Below are 21407 nucleotides of genomic sequence, written 5' to 3'. Positions count from 1 at the left end.
CAGGACAGTGCTAGTTTACAGGAGTCCAGCACTGGAACGGGCTGATGTATGAGGGCGGGGGAGCTTCTTAAAGATCCAGAGGCTTCACCCTCCCAAAATAGCTTGGGGGCCGCAGGAGTGACGTGGCACCGCCACGGGGGACGCAGGAGTGACGTGGCACCGCTATGGGGGACGCAGGAGTGACGCGGCACCGCTATGGGGGACGCAGGAGTGACGCGGCACCGCTATGGGGGACGCAGGAGTGACGCAGCACCGCTATGGGGGACGCAGGAGTGACGCAGCACCGCTATGGGGGACGCAGGAGTGACGCAGCACTACTATGGGGGACACAGACAGACAATCAATGAAGCAGAAGAAGCGGCAAGTAAAAAGCAGCACTGCAACTTGTCTGTATACTGCTTGGAGTAAAACAGATAAATTAGGCAAACTACAACTGCACCAGCTCGGAAAGTTAGCATCTCATTATGTATCAAGTGCCAGTGTGTGGGCGAACATCCCGATCTGACAGATCAGATGGCATAAGACTTATAGGTTGGTCAGCAGCCTACGGCTGCTCCACAAGGGGCAGGCTCCTCAGGCTCAGTGTGTCGGGGAATTCTATCAGCCAATAATACTCCAGAGCCATTTCTGCTCTCTCCCTCCACAATGACTGGATAGGGGAAGAAATAATTACAATAGGAGGCATGTGGTTACCTTTCCTCCAATGATCACAGTCCGGGGGACAAACTCCTTCGTAGGATTCTCTCTGATGCCTGAAAAATGAAATGGCAAACATTACAGGATGCAGATAGTGAGTATGTAAGTAATGGTTCATTTCCACTTTATCTACACAGCCGAGCAAGCCGTGCTGCCATCTGGTGGTGTGAAATGGTGATTGCACAGCTGACAGTCTGCGACTGAAGGCAACACACAGCTATATGGACAGTCAGGAGTTTGGGGTGTAACCTAACAAAAACCTTTCTCCAGTCTCATGTTGCATAAAGTGAACCTGAAGTGAGAAGGATATGGAGGCTGCCATATTTCCTGTTACACAATATAAGTTGCCTGGCTGTCCTGCTGATCTTTGGCTGCAGTAGTGTGTGAATTACACACCAGAAACAAGCATGCAGCTAATCCAGTCAGGGCCCGTTTCCACTATTGCGGTACGGAATCGCATGGATTCCACCGCTGATGAAATCGCATGCGATTCCCCATTTTTTGCCGCAAATTCGCATAGGTGAGGGTATATGCGATTTTAACCAGGTCACTGCCTGTGTGAATTTACATTGGTACCTATGCGAATTCGTGGCAAAAAACGCATGGGGAAACCGCATGCGATTTCCCTAATACATTGTGTGCGATTCGCCTGCATTCCACACGCAGGCGAATTCTGAGGGCTCTGCCGTGCAGAAAAATTCTGCACAGAAAAAAAAAAACCGCACAGCAAAACTGACAAGTGGAAACAGGCCCATTCTCTTGTATTGGCTGTGCGAATCTGCATGCAGGAAACGCATGCAGATTCACTCTAGTGGAAACGGGCCCTCACACTTCAGTCAGACACATCTGATCTGCAGCATGCTTGTGCAGGGGCTTTGGGTAAAAGTACTAGAGGCAGAGGATCAGCATGAGAGCCAGGCAATGTGCATGGTTTATAAGGAAATACAGGTCATCCTCCATAGGTTTGTCAACTCAAGTCCCCTTTAAATCTACTGTCATCAAAGAGGTTTTAAACAAGAGAAGATTGACCAAAGACCTGAAGTAGTTTCCCGCTAAAAAAAATAAATACAATACTGACTTATTGCCCCTGTATAGCCTCTCTATTAATTATTACTGAGCCCATATAAAAGATTTTTTGGCTTCTAGGTATATAGAGATACCCGACTTACTAGAAGGTATTATACTGTATGCATGCTAGATCTGTTTATTTGTTAGTATTTATATAGCAGGACATCTTCCATAGCGCTGTACAGAGTAGATTGTCCTGACACTAACTTGTCCTCAGAGGGGCTCACAATCTAAACCCTGCCATAGTTGTAGGTCGATTTATGTATCGTGTAATGTATGTATTGTAGTCTAGTGCCAATTTAGGGGGAAGCCAATGAACTCTTCTGTATGTTTTTGGGGTGTGGGAGGAAACCAGAGTACCTGAAATTGGCATTTACCAGGAGTTTTGTGCATTAAGCCCCAAATCTGTAATGGCAAAGTTTCCACGCAGGAAGCACATGGCAATATTACAGTTACTAGCGCTGGGAGGAGCACTGGCCGTTAACCCGTCAGCACATGCATTACAGTGGTAAAACGCATTACCATAGCAACGTGCGCTTTATCCAGTTATCTTTACACATGGCAACGTCAGCGGATTTTAGTGTTTCAGGACCCGGGAGAAGCATACAGTCTCTGCATTGGCAGCGGAAGCACACAAAATGGCCGCCATTACGTCACATGGACGTTCAACCACACGCTTCACTATTCAATTACTTGTAACCTGCTGAGGAGCCAGAGGATCAGCGTACACCTCACATACAGAGAGAGGCCAGTTATACGTCAGTTTGCTGAAGTGGATTGGTTCGGATACTCTTCCTCAGCCAGTTTAGAGATGGAAATAAAATGTTTAGCAGTAGCAGATCTATGAAGCAGTGAATGAAATGGTGTTCAGCAGTGGGAGGAGCTCTATGAGGCAGCGAATGAAATGGCGGTCAGCAGTGGGAGGAGCTCTATGAGGCAGCGAATGAAATGGCGGTCAGCAGTGGGAGGAGCTCTATGAGGCAGCGAATGAAATGACGGTCAGCAGTGGGAGGAGCTCTATGAGGTAACTGCTACTCACGGTTGTACATGGTGATGATGTGGAGGCAGTTCATTAACTGTCTCTTGTATTCGTGGATCCTCTTCACTTGCACGTCGAACATCGAGGATGGATTCACCTTCACCTTATACTCTTTCTCCAGATACTGGGCAAACTTCACTTTGTTTTCCTGACAGAAATAAAAAGAGAATTATTAAGCCCCAGATATCCTCTGTGGGTGCGATGCGGCCTAGAACCATCCGGCTTCCTCAGCAAGATCAGTGGCTATAAACTGCAACCAAACTGCAAGCCAATGAGCTGACTAACTCACTGACAGGGATCAGTTACCATGGCTACAACACTTTGCGCATCATGGCTGCAGTACTGATCACTTACCATGGCTCCGACACTGCACATCATGCTTGCAGTACTGTTGCTGCTGACAGTTATCGGTTACCATAGCTACGACATTTTGCGCATCATGGCTTGCAGTACTGTAGCCAACAGTGATCTGTTACCATAGCTACGGCACATCATGGCTTGTAGTACTGTAGCTGACAGCGATTGGTTACCCTGGCTACAGCACTGTACACCTCATGGCTTGCGGTACTGTAGCTGACAGTGATTGGTTACCATGGCTGTGGCATTTTGTGCATCATTCCTGTGGTACTGTGGCTGACAGTGATTGGTTACCATGGCTACAGCACTGGGTACCTCATGTTTTGCATACTGTAGCAGGTGAATGTAGGCCACTTACCTCCTTCACCTTTGACACATCTCTGATGAACACGACGTCATCCACAAACTTGTTGAGCTTTGTCAGCTGGCTCAGGTCCTTCACGTAATCCTCCCCGATTTTCTGGAAAAGAGAAAGGATAGATATTAGAGAAGGAGCGATCTCTTACTGCGGCGATAAGAGAGCGCGAGGCGGACTGTGCGGTTATAGGAGCGTCTCCACACAATATCCAGTCACAGAAGCAGCAGAATTCAGAGTCAAGGAAAGGTTATTGAATTGGGTTTTTTTTTTTCCTGGAGAAAACGTCAGCCTCCATATGTCTTTCACCTCAGGTTCCCATTAAGGCTTCACGTTTACCTCAGCGATGAGTTCTGCCAGCCCCGGATTACACAGGAGCAGCCAGCGCCGGGGGGTGATTCCGTTGGTCTTGTTCTGAAATTTCTCTGGATCCAGGTCACTGAAGTCTTTAAACCTGAAGGAAATACATAAAATTGCCTTAACAAGGGAAATAGAAGATGGCCCAAATCATGCTTTGAAGGGCTGCCACATTGCATGTGTGTCAGTTTACATGGACAGACCCTTTAGTGGGATGGTTTGGAGGTGTCCATACATTTCCACCTCAATAGTGGGCCTCAAGTCACTAACCTTAACTCCTGTCTTTAATAACTCTTCTGAGCTGTTTTACAGTTATCACCATGGTGATATAATGGTGATAACTGTAAAACATCTCAGAAGAGTTATTAAAGACAGGAGTTAAGCTTAGTGAATTGAGGCCAATGTCTGTTACCTGGCTGTCCTGATCTTTTTAGTAGGTGAAAATTAGCACACAGTTAATGTGGCCACACCTTTGAGCATCTGATGTGCATACAGCTTGTGGGCCTGTGGCTTATAGTACAACAGAGTGTACACATGCAATTTTGATTGGCCAGTTTTACCACTGCCATGTAATAGGAGGGCCAACCGATTTTGAATACTGTGAACTGATTGTGTAGGTAAGCTCTCATACTACATAGAAGTGGTAAAAATCAGACAAATTGGGCAATCAAAATTGTACGTGTATGTAACCTTGGAGACAGTATCAAAAGGAAGTAAACATGGCATGCTCCACGTGCCTTCTACCACAGGGTCATAATGGGTGTCTGTGCGCGTGCGTGTGGTAGCCAGGGAAGGGATATCGCACTCAGGGGGAAGGGATCTCTCAGTCATTGTAACAGCTGCATTAGTAGATTTTAGCACAAGCCACTTGTGACACTCACACTTGGTTTTTCACGATATCTGAGTGGATTCTGGCCACTCCATTAACCGCATGTGAGCCGACGATGCACAGGTGAGCCATGTTAATCCTCTTGATCCCATCTTCCTCAATCAGGGACATGCGTCTGAGGCGGTCCATGTCTCCAGGATACCGAGCAGAAATGTTCTAAGGTTTGGTAGAGAAATTACTGAATTATTACGACAGCTATTGAAATGGGAACTTATAGGGAAACAGGAGGCAAGGCGGGGGGGGGGGGGGGGGGGGGGGGAAATCGCCGTGGAAGCAGAGAGGCAAGGCGGGGGTCGCCATGGAAGCAGAGAGGCAAGGCGGGGGTCGCCATGGAAGCAGAGAGGCAAGGCGGGGGTCGCCATGGAAGCAGAGAGGCAAGGCGGGGGTCGCCATGGAAGCAGAGAGGCAAGGCGGGGGTCGCCATGGAAGCAGAGAGGCAAGGCGGGGGTCGCCATGGAAGCAGAGAGGCAAGGCGGGGGTCGCCATGGAAGCAGGAACAGTTTAGAGCACAGAAAGTCTCTTTCACTCTAGGTGGGGCTATCTTACATCTAGATGCCTCTGGTTTATTTCATAGATGATCTCCAGATGTCTTGGAAGCAGTTTCTCCATTAAAGCCACCGGCCAGCGCTCCAGAGCTTCAGGCAGCACCGTGTGGTTGGTGTAAGCAAAGGTCTTCTTGGTTATTTCCCAGGCCTGAGAGGAAAAATAAGAGATATTACTGGGGATTGCTGCAGGACAGTATCTATAGCATCAAATCCACTTCTCTATGTGGCCACATAGGGTAATATTCATCTAGATGTCCTCCATACAGATGGACAACTCCTCTATGCAGTCTGCATCCCTCCTAGGCCTCTGCTGTTCCCTCACCGCTCTTGCTGGTCCTCTTCCTACCTGCATTCTATGCGTTCCACCACTCTTTGCTACCCCCCCATCAATAACCGGCACTCAACACACCTTTGTTAATGTTGAGATAATGTAACCCACAATATCCCTGACAGGATTAGCCGCCTTAATATTCCCGAAAAGTTTGGTTGGTTGTTACCCACCAACATGATCATTAGACAGGAGGATGTGTACAGTGTATAGTGTTGTACAATTTGGGCAGCTTGTCTTTGATGTAGCGTTCAAGCCTTTGACCAGGGCTCAAATTCTCAAGCCAGTATGCAAAACAGGAGTCTTTGGGCAAGACTCACTATTGCTTCTGGTTGCCCATGGAGAGCACCCCAAGTGGCTGCAGCTCTGGAGTGCTTTGAGTCCAACAGGAGTAAAACCACAATATAAAAGGTTTTGTAGAATGTTGTGTCAGGACTGCATTTGTGCATTAAGCTTTAATAAATGGATGCAAATTTAAGAATGAAGGAATCTTACAAGCCAAGACGTTTCTCTACTAGAAGACTGAGGCCCAGTGCACACCAAAAACCGCTAGCAGATCCGCAAAACGCTAGCAGTTTTTGGAGCAGATTTCAGAGCGATTCTAGGCCTGATTAGAGAGGTGTTCTAAACATGCCCAGCGGTTTTGGGAGCGTTTGTGTAGCAGATTACACATATTGTTACAGTAAAAGCTGTTACTGAGCAGCAACAAAAACGCCTGGAAAACCGCTCTGATCTGGCGTTTTTCAGAGCAGTTTGCGTTTCCTATACTTTATATTGAGGCAGAAACGCATCTGCAAACCTTAAAAATGCAGCAGGAACCAGGTTTACTAAAAACCTCAAACCGCCGGTGTGCACCATCCCATTGAGATACATTGGCCAAGCGTTTTCACAGGCGGATGCGGTTTTGAAAACGCTACCAAAAATCACTTGGTGTGCACCAGGCCCTGTTAACAAACGAGATAGGGACTGTAGGTTCGTTCTTAACCTGAATCTGTTCTTAAAGGGACTCTGAGGCGTAAATGAAATTGGTCGGGAGGTCCCTCGGCATCCTCCTGGCTCTTCCCCCGGTCCCTCCGCCGAATACAGCACCGAGGTCACCCGGGCTGGGTGTCGGGCTTCTTCCTGATCGGTGACGCTGCGGGTCATCACGCCAGCCGGCGTGACAGTACTGTGCATGCGAAACCGCCGCGCATGCGCAGTACTGTCACGCCGGCCACCGTGATGACGCGCAGCGGCCGGCGTAATGACGAAGAGCGTCCCCGATCAGGAAGTGGGAGCCCGACACCCGGCGCGAGTGTCCCCGGTGCGGTGGAGGGACCGGGAGATAAGCCAGGAGGATGCCGAGGGACCTCCCGACCTACGGTGGGGTGGAGAAAGCCCCAGGTGAGTACCAGAGTCCTCAGAGTCCATTTAAGTTGGAACATTGTGCCATATCTGTCCCCTGTACCTCCAGTGTCCCTCTGTCACCTATTATTATTATTATTTAGTATTTATATAGCGCTGACATATTACGCAGCGCTGTACACATACATATATACACACACACACACACACACACACACACACACACACACATATATATCTTGTCACTAACTGTCCCTCAAAGGAGCTCACAAACTAATCCCTACCATTGCCATATGTCTATATTATGTAGTGTACGGTAAGTACTGTAGTCTAGGGCCAATTTTAGGGGGGAGCCAATTAACTTATCTGTATGTTTTTGGGATGTGGGAGGAAACCAGAGTGCCCGGAGGAAACCCACGCAGACACGGAGAGAACATACAAACTCTTTGCAGATAGTGCCCTGGCTGGGATTCGAACCAGGGACCCAGCACTGCAAGGCGAGAGAGCTAACCACTACGCCACCGTGCTGCCCAATGCCCGATGCCCTCTGTACCTGCATATACAAGTTTAAAAGCAGTTTTTCTTATATTTTTTTTTTTTTTTTTTTTTTTTTTTTAATAGATTGTCTCAAAAGCTACACGTCCAAGTTGAATTTTTCTCTTCTTTTTACTTATTCCCATGGAAACAGAATCCATGCCGTTCGTATCGGCGGGTCGTTCCTAAGTCGGGACTACCGATATTCTGAACTATCTCAGTGTATAGGAGACTGGAAGAACCCTACACGGGTTGTTTGCCATAACAAATGGTCTTATAAAAGTTTTGCAAATTGCAAAATTTAAAAATAAAATTATATTGAAACTAAAAATTCATTGAGGTGGATTCATAGTTGCTGCAGAGGTCATTACCAGATTGTCAATGAGATGCAAATAATTTTTATTTGCATTCACGTTTAAATTTGAACTGTAAAGGTGGCCACACACACACCATACAATTTTTTTTAAATATCTGTTCAATTTAAGAATAGCAATCTTTTTCCTGACCGATTGTAACAATTCAAAAATCTGACCAATGTACCACACGTTTAATTTTTCCCCAATCATGAATATTTGAGACCTCAAAAAAAAAATTCTCTCAAGTAATTGCCAATCCATCACACCATACAATTCTTGATAAAGTTGGTCTGAAATTTCCAACATGTCCAATCTCCAAAAATCTAAACAAAAACAGCCAACCGCGCCCGATCCTAGGTTTACAACACATATCCCAGGGGGTACGTTAGTTGTGCACAGGAGGTTCTTGAACACATCAGTCCATCCATTATTCTTTTGAGATTAAGGCTAATTTCACACCAGGACGTTGCGTTAGAGGGGGCGTTAAGGTTGCATAACGTCCCCCTAACTCAACGCCTGGTGGTGCTGGATCTGGACGTCAGAGTGAGCCGCGTTGTGCAGCTCACTTTGGCGTCAGTGATGCCGTGATGCGCACTCTTGTGCGCATGCGGCATCACGTGGTCCCGCCGGCCAATCGCCGCACAGAGCGGCCGCTCCAGGAAGTAAACACTGCACGTCATAACGTGCAGTGCATATTAATTAGCCATGTGCCTGGCCGCTCTCCGCTCCTCCCCAACATTACTGAGCATGTGCAAGCAGTCTAACGCGGCTCAGCCGCGTCCAAAGTACTGCATGCAGTACATTGACTTGTGACGCAGCGTTACAATGTAAACGCAACGTCCGCACTGTGAACAGCCCCATTGATTTTTCATTACTGTGCGGTGGGCTGCGTTACAGGCTGCTCTAACGTGCGCCTGTAACGTCCCACTGTGAAACCAGCCTAAAGGACAACTGGCAAAGGAATGATGATATGGCGGCTGCCATATTAATTTCCTTTAAATAATACCAGTTGCCTGGCTGTCCTGCTGATTCTCTGTTTCTAATACATTTAGCCACAGCCCCTGAACAAGCATGCAGATCAGGTGCTCTGACTGAATTCAGACTGGATTAGCTGCATGCTTGTTTCAGGTACATAAGCCACATACTCTTGAAGCTAAATAGATCAGCAGGACAGGCAGGCAACTGGTAGCATTTGAAAGAAAATATGGCAGCTTCCATAGCCCTCTTAGTTCTTAACCTACGTGGTGGTAACAGTCAGGCTCGGGCTGGAAAAAAGGCCAGGAGTGGTAATCCCGAGCCTGACTCTGCAGATCTGGATCCCAGGGAGGGGAGTAATAAGCAGCGGCTGCCAAAGATCTCTCGGCGGTGTGTTTTTGTTTCCTCCCTGCTTTTGGAGTCAAAAAGCGATGCAATTTTTTCCACACATTTTTAGACCCCAAAAATCCAGAAGTAATGATACCGCCAGGGAGGTTAAAGTGAGAGATATAGATAAAAAACAGAAAAACCTTGTATGAGCATTTATGATTAGTTGACAGCATCACAAAAGGTTTGAAAACTGACCCTTCACAATGTTGGAGTTGCCTAACAAATATACCACTTGTGCTGGTGGATATAACGTTAGAAGTAGGGGTGCACCTGCTATGACAATATTGGGGTACCCTGTCAGATAACAGCTGTGGGTTGCTCACCTTGTCCCAGGTAAGCTTCTCCATATCCAGGAATATTCTCATGAGCTCTGGGATGGCCATGGCAGGGTGGGTGTCATTCAGCTGTATGGCAACCTGGAAAGAAATCATTACAATTCAGTGTAGAGACAAACCCAGACAGCATTGTAGCAGCACAAAGCCCTTCACAAGAGCCACACCCCCAGCCAGCACTGCAGCTGCACAACGCATCTTACAGGAGCCACTCCCCCAGCCAGCACTGCAGCAACAAAGTCCTTCACAAGAGTTTGCCTTCTCGGAGACGCTTACCTTTTCTGGGAAGGTATCGAAACCGGCCCGGATTGTGTCCCTGCATCCGAATCTGGAGGCCTTGAAGCGGCGGATAATGTCCTGTAAGGAAGCCGCTACTACAAAGTACTCCTGCTTCAAACGCAGCTCCTTCCCTTCAAAGAACTGAAGAAGAAAAAAAATAAAATAAAAAGAATATATGCATTTCATACATAAATATACCCCGAGCTCTTAAAGAGGAACTGTAACTGAGGACTAAACTTAATTCCAATCAGTAGCGGATACCCCCTTTCCCAGGAAAAAGCTTTTCCTTTTCCTGAATAGATCAGGAGGGTCTGTATGGCTGATATTGTAGGGAAACTCCTCCCGCAGTGTGATGTCATGACCATGGTCCTGACCGTTTCCTGTCTGTGAGCTTTGCTGCAAATAACAGCTGTTTCCAACTGCCAAGCAACCAGTATCTCCCTCTCTGCATATGTACATCTATAAAAAGCATCCTCCCGGCCCCCCACGGTTGCCGCTTACGGACCCCCCCCCCCCCAGGACAGACTAGAGCTAGTCGGATAGTTTATTGTGGGCCCGCGTCCTGCAGTGTATGAGCCCGGCTGTACAGAGCCTGTGCACGGAGCCGAAGCTGCCTGTACATAAGCTACTAACAGATGCATGTAGAGGTAGTGTGGGGTAGTGTCTCCAGGAGGACACCGGAAGGCTTGGAAGATCCACAAACTTCCCTCTTCAGGTGGCCACTAATGATCCAATTTCTAGCGAAAATTTGTTTGAGGGATCAGATAATTCTGATTGGAAGCAAAATCGTTCACTACACCATTAATGAACCAATCTTTGCTTCCTATCTATCACAACCAACAAGAAAATGCAAATTTTGGTTTGACCAAAATCCAAATCGGACAACTATTTTTTATAATTGTTTGTAATGGATTGTGCCCATCAATGGAGATTATTTACAACCAATCCGATCAGAATTTGATTGCGCGAACGATTTTATGCTTGAAATTGGACAGTTAGTGGCATCTCTTATTCTGCCTTGGGTTTACTTTAAACCATCCAAAAACCTGAGACATTTCCAAAAACAAACCACAGACCACTCACATTGTCGTTTGGATAGAGCACACGAGAGATGTTCTCAGCCACGTTCCTGTCCAGCACAGCTTGGATGTAATCACCGACATTAACTGCAATAAAAAGGCACAACTAACATGAGGCAGGAGATCATTACATAAGAAAACTGCACCCAAACCTCAACTACAATCCACCAGGCCCATAGATCATGTGACAAAACACTGGATGATAAATTGTGTAATTGGATTAGGATTAGTTTGTTGTTGAACTGGTCACACCCAGAAATATAAAAACATCAAAGGGACAGATTCAACTGCACCCATCATGAGAATGATACAGCTCAACTCTCCCATGTAAACTGACAGGCTGACTGACGTTCGGTGTGCAGGGGGTGGGGCCATTCCCCCCAACCCTCCCATGTAAAAACTGACAGGCTGACTAATGCTGAGTGTGCAGGGGGAGGTGCCACTCACCTCAACCCTCCTATGTAAAAACTGACAGGCTGACTGATGCTGTGTGTAGGGGCGGTGCCATTCACCTCAACCCTCCCACATAAACTGACAGGCGGACTGATTCTCAGTGTGCGGGGGGCAGGGCCACAAAGAGGCAGCTGTGTAAACAGCAAGGAGACAGAACCTTCAGCACTTCAAAAGTCACAAAAAACCCATCCCTCTCCTGTGACAATCAGATCCAGCAGTTCAGACAAGTAGTGGATTGAACATTCAAGTTAAATATTTAATTAGCAAAAAAAAAAAAAAAAAAAAAAAATTAAAAATAGATTGTATAAAAAACAAAACAAAAAAAAAAAAAAACACAACTACCAAAACAAAAAAACACAAAAGGGGTCAGATCTAAATATGAAAGTCCTAAATTACGTGAGTGCACCATACTGTAGCAATCTTTGCACAAGGATTAATAAATCCTGCAGGGCTCAGCTTATGCTATATGTCAATCTTTATGAGCCTTTGTGTTAATTTGCCAACTTCTGCCGCACAGCAGAGGAAGAGGAAGTATTTGCCCCAATGTATTTGTAATCTGCGGCTTCTTGGGAAATGTCACAAGTAAGAGGAACTCTGTTCTGTCAAATGCAGAAACTTGATCTGCAGCCAGAAACCTGAAGTTTTACAATCTCCATAAATAAAATACATTATAAGTCAGTGTGGTTGCTGTGCTTCATTTTTTTATTATTATGTATTTCTATAGCTCTGACATCTTCTGCAGCACATTACAGAGTACATAGTCATGTCACTGACTGTCCCCAGAGGAGCTCACAATCTAATCCTCCCATAGTCATAGTGTAATGTCCTACCATATTATTATTATGTATTTATATAGCACTGACATCTCCTGCAGCACATTACAGAGTACATAGTCATGTCACTGACTGTCCTCAGAGGAGCTCACAATCTAATCCTACCATAGTCATAGTGTAATGTCCTACCATATTATTATTATGTATTTATATAGCACTGACATGTTATGCAGCACATTACAGAGTACATAGTCATGTCACTGACTGTCCTCAGAGGAGCTCACACTCTAATCCTACCATAGTCCTAGTCTAATGTCCTACCATATTATTATTATGTATTTATATAGCACTGACATCTCCTGCAGCACATTACAGAGTACATAGTCATGTCACTGACTGTCCTCAGAGGAGCTCACACTCTAATCCTACCATAGTCATAGTCTAATGTCCTACCATATTATTATTATGTATTTATATAGCACTTACATCTTCTGCAGCACATTACAGCGTACATAGTCATGTCACTGACGGTCCTCAGAGGAGCTCACACTCTAATCCTACCATAGTCATAGTCTAATGTCCTATCATATTATTATTATTATGTATTTATATAGCACTGACATCTTCTGCAGCACATTACAGAGTACATAGTCATGTCACTGACTATCCTCAGAGGAGCTCACAATCTAATCCTACCATAGTCATAGTCTAATGTCCTACCATATTATTATTATGTATTTATATAGCACTGACATCTTCTGCAGCACATTACAGAGTACATAGTCATGTCACTGACTGTCCTCAGAGGAGCTCACAATCTAATCCTACCATAGTCATAGTCTAATGCCCTACCATATTATTATTATGTATTTATATAGCACTGACATCTCCTGCAGCACATTACAGAGTACATAGTCATGTCACTGACTGTCCTCAGAGGAGCTCACACTCTAATCCTACCATAGTCATAGTCTAATGTCCTGCCATATTATTATTATGTATTTATATAGCACTGACATCTTCTGCAGCATATTACAGAGTACATAGTCATGTCACTGACTGTCCTCAGAGGAGCTCACACTCTAATCCAACCATAGTGTATGTATTTAGGATATAGCAGAAATTTGTAGGTTACCCAATGCAAGCATGGGAATACCATACAAACTCCATGCAGACAGTGTCCTAGCCCAAATTCTAACCAGCACTGCAGGGAAAGTGTGCCATTCACTCCACCACCGTATCACCCGAAATAAATGATATGCAACACCTAATATATCGCCATCTCCAGTAGCATTCCTCCGCATTCTGTGGAAGATGTATATATGGAGTTCTGAACAGGTTTATTTCATAACGCCAATGTGAAGGAAAAGTTGACAATGGGGAAAAAAAAAAAAAAAAAAAAAAAAAAAACCAGCATCTTATTGACCTGAATTAGTTAGTGTGTGATGTGGTAGGTGTGGCAGGGGGTACATTTTGACCGCTGCATATACTGAATACCAGTTATTTTCTTTCCTGACAGGTATACATTTGTGATGTAAGCCTCACAAGACAAAAACATGGCAAAAAATATGGCAACATTCAGCCATGATGCTCCCCACTAACTGAATTCCAGTAAGAGTAATCAGCCAAGAAGTTTGATTTTCAGATATTTGTAGAAAGTAACAAAAAGGTCGTGAGATACAGAGACAGCCCTTCCTGCAGAGGGGAGACTAACCAGTATTAATATAGCCAGGATATTTGGGATAAAGAATATAGCAGACATAAGATCACGTGACAGGAAGTCTACTCCAGGTTTGAGTTAATCTACCTTTATGGAATTTTCACAGAATACTTCAGACAAATCAGACATATGAAATGACGAGAAAGCCTGATTGGCTAGCAGTGCAGCGTCACTGGAGCTGTGGGAGGAGTTCCAGCTTGGAAATGGACTTCCTGTTGATTTTGATTGGCCCAATTCTGAGCCGATACTCTCCTAGCCAATAAGCTGCCAGGAGGAAGGTGGGTGCGGGAATCCTGAAGCTCTACAGAACATGTATACACAGAACACCAGCCCCCCGAGCCAGACTTACAGTCCTGGAGGTTGAAGTCATTTGGGGCCCTCGCTGACCACAGCCTCATCGTATTCACAGTATTGTTCATGTAGCCAGGAACCGGGGTGTCATACGGCATGGCCAGAACCACCTGTCACATGGGAAACAAGCACAGCAATGAGTACAGCAATAACCTATGCATTCTCATACAGAAAGTAAGCTTTAAGGGGGCGGGGCTTTATATTAAATGGAAAAAAAAAAAAAAAACACAAGAAATTACTTATTTAGCTCAACTACCCTGTTTAGTGTTTACTGTAAGATTTATGAGAAATGTGATAAAAAAAAAATACTGTTTCTCTGTGATGCCAAAAGTGACATCACTTCTGTCCTATTCTTTTTTCAACGCAGTTCAGTGTTAATTTTCCCTCCCTACAGCCACAGCTCACTGGCTCTCCGACAGCAAACATCACCTAGACAACAGGCTTATGTCATTGTGTAAACTCTTCAGGTGTTTGGGGGTGGGGCCAGGGGAATTTTATTGCCTTCTGGACATCGTGTCCTCACCTTATCCAAAAAAAAGGAAGCCTTGTTATTCTGGGGGATACACAGTACGTTTCTGTACCGTGTATCGACCAGCTGATAATATTCAGCTGGCCCGATCAAGCCACTCGACCCTTGCCCGCTCGATTCCTGCCTGCGGACAATTGCAGGGAATCGAGCGCTGATAAGGAAGCGGGGGCAAGCGGTAATCGATCCGCGTGAACGCGGCTGGGGTCGATCCGGCGGCTAATCGAGCCGCCGGACGACCCGTGTATCTCCAGCATTAGTGTAGCTAAGATTAAAAAAAAAAAAAAAAAAAAAAATTAAATTGGGGGATATAGAGATCCATAAAATAAAAAAGGGGAGTGGAGGGGGGGGGGGGGGGGGGTTTATACACATACTATACTATGTACTCAAGTCCAGGTCTGGAGACAACGGAGAGATACAAAAGCCAGGATTTGTGCGATTTCCTGGTTGCACAACACTACAAATAAGGCAATTTGCAAAGCTTGGCGTCCCATCAGCGCTCACCTGAGTGTCCACCCAGCGCACGCCAGTCTTGGTATGCTCCACCCGTCCATAGAAGTGTACAGGAAGCATGTACTCAGGCCGCGCCTTCTCCCAGGGGTTCCCATGTCTCAGCCAATCATCTGCTTCCTCCACCTGTAGAATAAAAACAAGCACATCTTGTAGGAGGCAGGTGGGAAATCCAGGTTACGCACAACAGTAGCTTAATGGGTGGTAAACGGCTTCTATACCAGCTGCAGGGGCAGATGGGGGGTCTGGAAGGTTTTACTGCTTAAATTAGCTCCACAAAAGGTTTACAGATAAAAAAAAAAAAAAAAAAAATTAAATGAATGCCAAGCAAAGTGGAGGACGGGTCTAGAGATGACAGCCACGCCCCTTACAGCGATTGTTAAAGGCCCAAGTGCCTCATGGGATACAGAGGGGGCTGTGTGGCATATGTGGCGCACCAGACTGTAGTGAGTAGTTAGCCGCTTTAAACAATGTGTCAGTTAGGTTACACTGGTGCACAGAACAAGATTATCCACCAGGCAACTTAGGTAGGTGCCTAGGGCCTTCTGGGTGTCAAGGGGTCCAACTGCTACCTTGTGATTCCTCTCCACCTCGGATTTCCAGAGGAACCACAAGGGAAAGAACTACTACCTTGCCCCAGGCCCCATGTCACCCGAATCCATTTCTGCAGGTGCACAAAGAACCCAACGTAACCTGGCATCCGATCAGTCAACTAGAGGCCTGTAATCTGGTCACCCAAAATGGAGAGTTTGGGCTGATTGGGATATAGATTTTAATTTACTTTCAATATAAAATTGCTACTACAGAATAAAGATGGCTGCTGCACAAGTTTTATTTTTTCCCCTGCAATCCAAAATTAAAATCCCATTTTAAAAATTGCAGCCACTTACAACAACAAAAAAAATAAAAATAAAATCCCAAACTTTTGTAACCTTGGCAACACCACAACTTTGCAAGCCTAGAGATTTTCCTGAGACTCCCACTTGCTGCAGGTGTAACTGGCTGCACAGAGCAGGAGATTATAACTATTTGTTTTTAGCAGACAGCCATTTCGCTTGGCAGTGCAATCGGTGCACAAATACGGTACAACGTGATCAAGAAGCGTCACTAATACTTGCAATATACAGAGCTGAAAGATAATAATGAGAGACATCTGTACTGACATTAGATTTTCAGTCAAGACCATTGTGGGTGAAAATTAACACAGTCACACTAAAGTGAACCTGAACTGAGTAAATTTTAAACTAACACCTGATGTACCTGCAAATGAATATTACATACTTACCTCACCATCAGTTCCTCTCAAAAGCTCAACATTTTCTTCTTGCAACTATTCCTTCCAGTTCAGACAAGAATTTGTCCGAACTGAAATATGTCAGTTGCTCTCAGTTATAACTGAAAGGACAAATGATGAGCAAGGTAATGTCCATGTTTTCCTATGGCTCACATGGGTGAACTACAGTTCAACCAGGAAGCCGTTACAGGGTAATGGCCATTTTTAAAATAGAGGACGGAGAATTCCATTGATCGCAGAGGACAAACGTGGCGCAGAAGAGGAGTAAGACTGATAAGCAAACTACACAGGAGGTAAGTGATGTGTTTTTATTTTCACTTATTTTTCAGTAAGAGGAACTCCAGTGAAAATCATGTAATAAACAAGTGCTTCATTTTTACAATAATTATGTATAAATAATTTAGTCAGTGTTTGCCCATTGTAAAATCTTTTAAATCCCTGATTTACATTCTGACATTTATTACATGGTGACATTTTTACTGCTGGCGGGTGAAGTAGCTGCTGCATGCTTTTTTGACAGTTGGAAACAGCTGTAAACAGCTATTTCCCACAATGCAGCAAGGTTCACAGACAGGAAACTGCCAGGAGTACCACAGGCCTCAGTTTGAGGGAGGGGTTTCAGCACAATATCGGTCATACAGAGCCCCCTGGTGGTCTGTTTGTGAAAAGGAATAGATTTCTCATGTAAAAGGGGGTATCCGCTACTAATTGGGATAAAGTTCAATTCTTGGTCGGAGTTTCTCTTTAAGGTTTGCTTTAAACTGCTGCAAGTGGATTCCTAAAAAGCTTCTGCACATAACGGCTGTTTGCAGTGAGGAGGAACTCAAAGTAAACTTTTCATTGCACTATAAGACATCATATGTCACAAGTGACTTGCAATGTCAGGACACGCCACAGGAAGTGTACACAGAGGACTGGCAATGACAGGACACAATACAGGAAGTGTACACAGGACTATCTTAAGGAAACAAAGTTTGGTTAACTCAAGTATTGTATAATATCTACAGATCCAACTTTCACCACTAATTGCTGAAACACTTCCTACATGTTGACATTCTGTTACGCCTATGAAGCCAAAATCAAATAAGACAAAATTCTAATAGCAATTAGGATGATGAGAGAACAGAGTTTACAAAACACCCATTTCATTAGTCAAAATGTCCTGAGAACTGCAGTACAGCTCACTTCCTCTCTGGACTTAGCTGCTGGGTGCAGAATCCTAGTATAACAGTAGAAACAGTGCTCCTGCATAGAGGAGGTAGGATTCTATTTCTCAGGAAGTAGGTGAGAGCCCATCTCTGAACAGGAAGTCACTGGGCAAGCGAGGTCTATATGGACAGAGGCACAGATACACAAAGGGTTTTTTTGCCACATGAACCATTTCCACAGGGAACACTTCGAATTTACCCTACTGAACAGGATTGCTTTCAGAATCGCCCATTCGCCATTAGGCAGGGGTCACACTTCTTGCCAAAACAGAACCTTGCATCTGTGTGTTCAAATTTGCATTTCGTATTCAAATTGTTATGTGAGTTTCCTACAACAGCTAATGAAAGTCAATAGGCATTTGCATGCAATGCGCAAGATTTATAGTGGATCAGAGATAGAGATATATATATTAAAGTTTAGATAGTTTACACAGCAAGTCTAGATGCAAACAGCTTCATCAAATATATCATTATTTCTTCCTGTGATACAATGAGGGCAGCCATGTTCTGCTTGTGATCATTACACACAGGCAAGCTGATAGCATCTCCTCCCCTCAGTCTGAAAACTCTACTTCCCTTGCCTTTGAAATCTCTGGCTAGTAACAGCTCCTCCTCCTCCTGCCCAGACTGAGCTCCCATAAGCCCTTGCTACATGGGTCAGAGTGCCAAGGCTCTGGAGCAGCTGTGGGCGAGGCTTGCTTAGTTTATAGGGAATTAGAGTATTAAAACGTAAGTATTTGGCTTGAGGAATGCCCTACAAACTATATGTAAGGAACACAATTATGCAAAGTTTATCTCCACTTTAAGGATTTTTCACATGTGAAAACACAATTTAGCATATTACAGCAAACGTGTGATTCTCAGTTTACTTAGAAGAAGTGTAGCGAGCACACAAAGCATTACCTGCCAGCCATCCTTCATCCGCTGGTTGAATATGCCGTACTCGTAGCGGATGCCGTAGCCATACGCCGCCAGCCCCAGGGTTGCCATGGAGTCCAGGAAACAAGCTGCATGAGAGGAAAGCCACCAGTCACACATACCTCCCAACTTTATAAGATGAGAAAGAGGGACACTTAAGCCACGCCCCTACCACACCCCTCATCCTGCACACCATAAAGATGTCATAAGAAAAATAGGTTTTAGAATTCAAACCACACTGGTCCTTTCTATCCTGGTTCATTTACCTTTACCACTTCAGCACCACAGGGTTTTTTGCTTAACCTTCCTGGCGGTAAGCCCGAGCTGAGCTCGGGCTATGCCGTCGGAAGGCACCGCTCAGGCCCCGCTGGGCCGATTTGCATAATTTTTTTTTTTTTTTGCTGCACGCAGCTAACACTTTGCTAGCTGCATGCAGTGCCCGATCGCCGCCGCTACCCGCCGATCCGCCGCGCCGCAGCCACCCCCCCCCCCCCCAGACCCCGTGCGCTGCCTGGCCAATCAGTGCCAGGCAGCTCTATGGGGTGGAGAGGAATCCCCTTTGACGTCACGACGTCATCCCGCCCCGTCGCCATGGCGACGGGGGAAGCCCTCCAGGAGATCCCGTTCTTTGAACGGGATCTCCTGATCGCCGGAGGCGATCGGAGGGGCTGGGGGGATGCCGCTGAGCAGCGGCTATCATGTAGCGAGACTTTGTCTCGCTACATGGAAGAAAAAAAAATAAATAAAAAAAAAAATAAAAAAAAAAAGGATTTGCTGCCCCCTGGCGATTTTTTAGCAAACCGCCAGGAGGGTTAAAAACCAAAGCAATTTTCACATTTCAGCGCTCCTCCCATTCATTCACCAATAGCCTTATTGCTACTCATCAGATGTAAATGATCTATTTCTTGTTTTTTTGCCACAAATTATGCTTTGTGAGGGTGATATTTGCTTTTAGTAATTATGTTATCTGTGCATTTTAAAGGGAAAAATGAGGGGAAAAAAAAAAAAAAAAAAAAAAAAAAAAAAAAAAAAAGCACACTATTTCTCCATTTCCATCCACACTAGTTTTCAAATAAACAATGTTACCATAGGTAAAACCCATACATTGTATTTGCTAATTTGTCCTGGTTATCTCAACATTTAAAGAATGTTCCTAGTACAATGTATGGCGATAATATATTAGTTTCTGGTTTGTGTTTCTTGTTTTCTCATTGTACTCTATCAGTAATTAAAAGCCCTTATCTTCATGATTAACAGTAATACACTCTCATGGCATACATATTTTAAAAGCTAAATCCCTAGGGTATTTATGTATTCTCTTTTCAATGCTGTCACTTGTTTTTTTTTTACAAGTATTTATTTAGGGGTATAGAGTACATGAAAATAACAGTTTTATTGCATTTCATTCAGTTTTCCGGTGTAAAAAAAAAAAAAAAAAAAAAAAAAAAAAAAAAAAAAAAAAAAAAAATCACATGACTTAGCCCTCAGTTGTCAAACACCACAAAATCTATTCTCTCACTTGTCACGGTTAAAATGATACCCTATATACATAATCAGATAGCTTATTGGGCATACAGCACACTGTTTACCACAAGTACGCCTATCTACTCCCCTGAGCTTCAGATGAAGTTTTGTGGGGAGTAGATAAGCGTAGCAAGGGAGGTGAAGTGGTTATAGTAACATTTTTACAATTAGTAATATATCAACTTAAAGGATAGGAATACATATACATATAGAAAGAGGGACAAAGTCCTGAAAGAGGGACAAATGAGGAGGAAAGAGGGACAGGGCTCCCAAAGAGGGACGGTCCCTCCAAGAGAGGAACAGTTGGCGGCTATACATAAAATCATCAATTATGGGTAAAAATCAGCCCAGACAAGGAATATTTAGAAATCGTCTAAAGGAGGATAAACCTGACTCACCTGCAAATTCTGTAAAGTGAAGGCAACTTACAACTGGGCCAAATGCATCACCTCACTCATACTGAGCCAATCGCAAGCCGGCCTCATGATGGCCCGAGTGGACAACAGGACAGCTTCAAGAGGAACTTTGCCTTATATTAAAGTGTCTGCCCATTGTAAGACCTCTCACCTTGCTTTACATGCTGAAAATGCATCACCAGTGGCAACATCTTTACTGCTGGCAGGTGCATCACTGCGGAATGTTTGCTTATTGAATGTCCCTAAGCCAGCAGAAACACCTGGTCTCCCACAATGCTCTGGGAGGAGAATTCTGCACAACAGCAGGGAGGATTACTGAAATCTGAACGCAAGGTGAAACTATTTGCGTCCCATGTAAAATTATATGAAGTTTGACCAATTGGAAAAAAATTCCTGTCAAAAGTGATTGGTCCAATTTCAAGCTGAATTAGTAATAATTGGTTATATGAAATGTGACTATTAGAAGTAATTTGCATCTCACTGATCATCCCTAATGAAATAGCATCACTGGGAGGGCGGAGCTACACAACTATATATAGCTATAGGAAGGGTTCCTGATGCTGAAACTGGGAACATTACCATAAAAGTGGGAATACTAAATAACTGACTGCATTCTACAACATGTCAATACAGGGCCTCTTTAAGGGATTGAGCCTTTACATTGCTTTGCTGCCCTAACTCAACTTCAGGTCCCCTAAAAAAGGAAACCTGACGCAAGAGACACCTGGAGGCTCACATATTTAAAGGGAACCCGAGGTGAGAGTGCTGTGGAGGCTGCCATATTTTATTGT

General features: G+C 44.6%; 1 protein-coding gene across 1 annotated transcript in view; it reads right to left on the bottom strand.

The window, feature by feature from the left end:
• Positions 1-21407, bottom strand: part of PYGL (glycogen phosphorylase L) — a 63889-nt gene that overhangs the window by 8739 nt on the left and 33743 nt on the right. The window contains exons 4-15 of the mRNA XM_068254773.1: positions 18662-18765; positions 15251-15382; positions 14219-14330; positions 10928-11010; positions 9842-9985; positions 9557-9649; positions 5308-5454; positions 4754-4917; positions 3855-3969; positions 3519-3620; positions 2804-2951; positions 694-752 (exon numbers count right to left, since the gene is read on the bottom strand). Coding sequence (XP_068110874.1) covers positions 694-752; positions 2804-2951; positions 3519-3620; positions 3855-3969; positions 4754-4917; positions 5308-5454; positions 9557-9649; positions 9842-9985; positions 10928-11010; positions 14219-14330; positions 15251-15382; positions 18662-18765 — 1403 coding nt within the window. The remainder of the gene's footprint in view (positions 1-693; positions 753-2803; positions 2952-3518; positions 3621-3854; positions 3970-4753; positions 4918-5307; positions 5455-9556; positions 9650-9841; positions 9986-10927; positions 11011-14218; positions 14331-15250; positions 15383-18661; positions 18766-21407) is intronic.

Source organism: Hyperolius riggenbachi, chromosome 9 (genome assembly GCF_040937935.1).
Source record: "Hyperolius riggenbachi isolate aHypRig1 chromosome 9, aHypRig1.pri, whole genome shotgun sequence".
NCBI lineage: Eukaryota > Metazoa > Chordata > Amphibia > Anura > Hyperoliidae > Hyperolius > Hyperolius riggenbachi.
The sequence above is the reverse complement of the archived record's forward strand: the minus strand, read 5'-3'. Positions and strand labels throughout refer to the sequence as shown.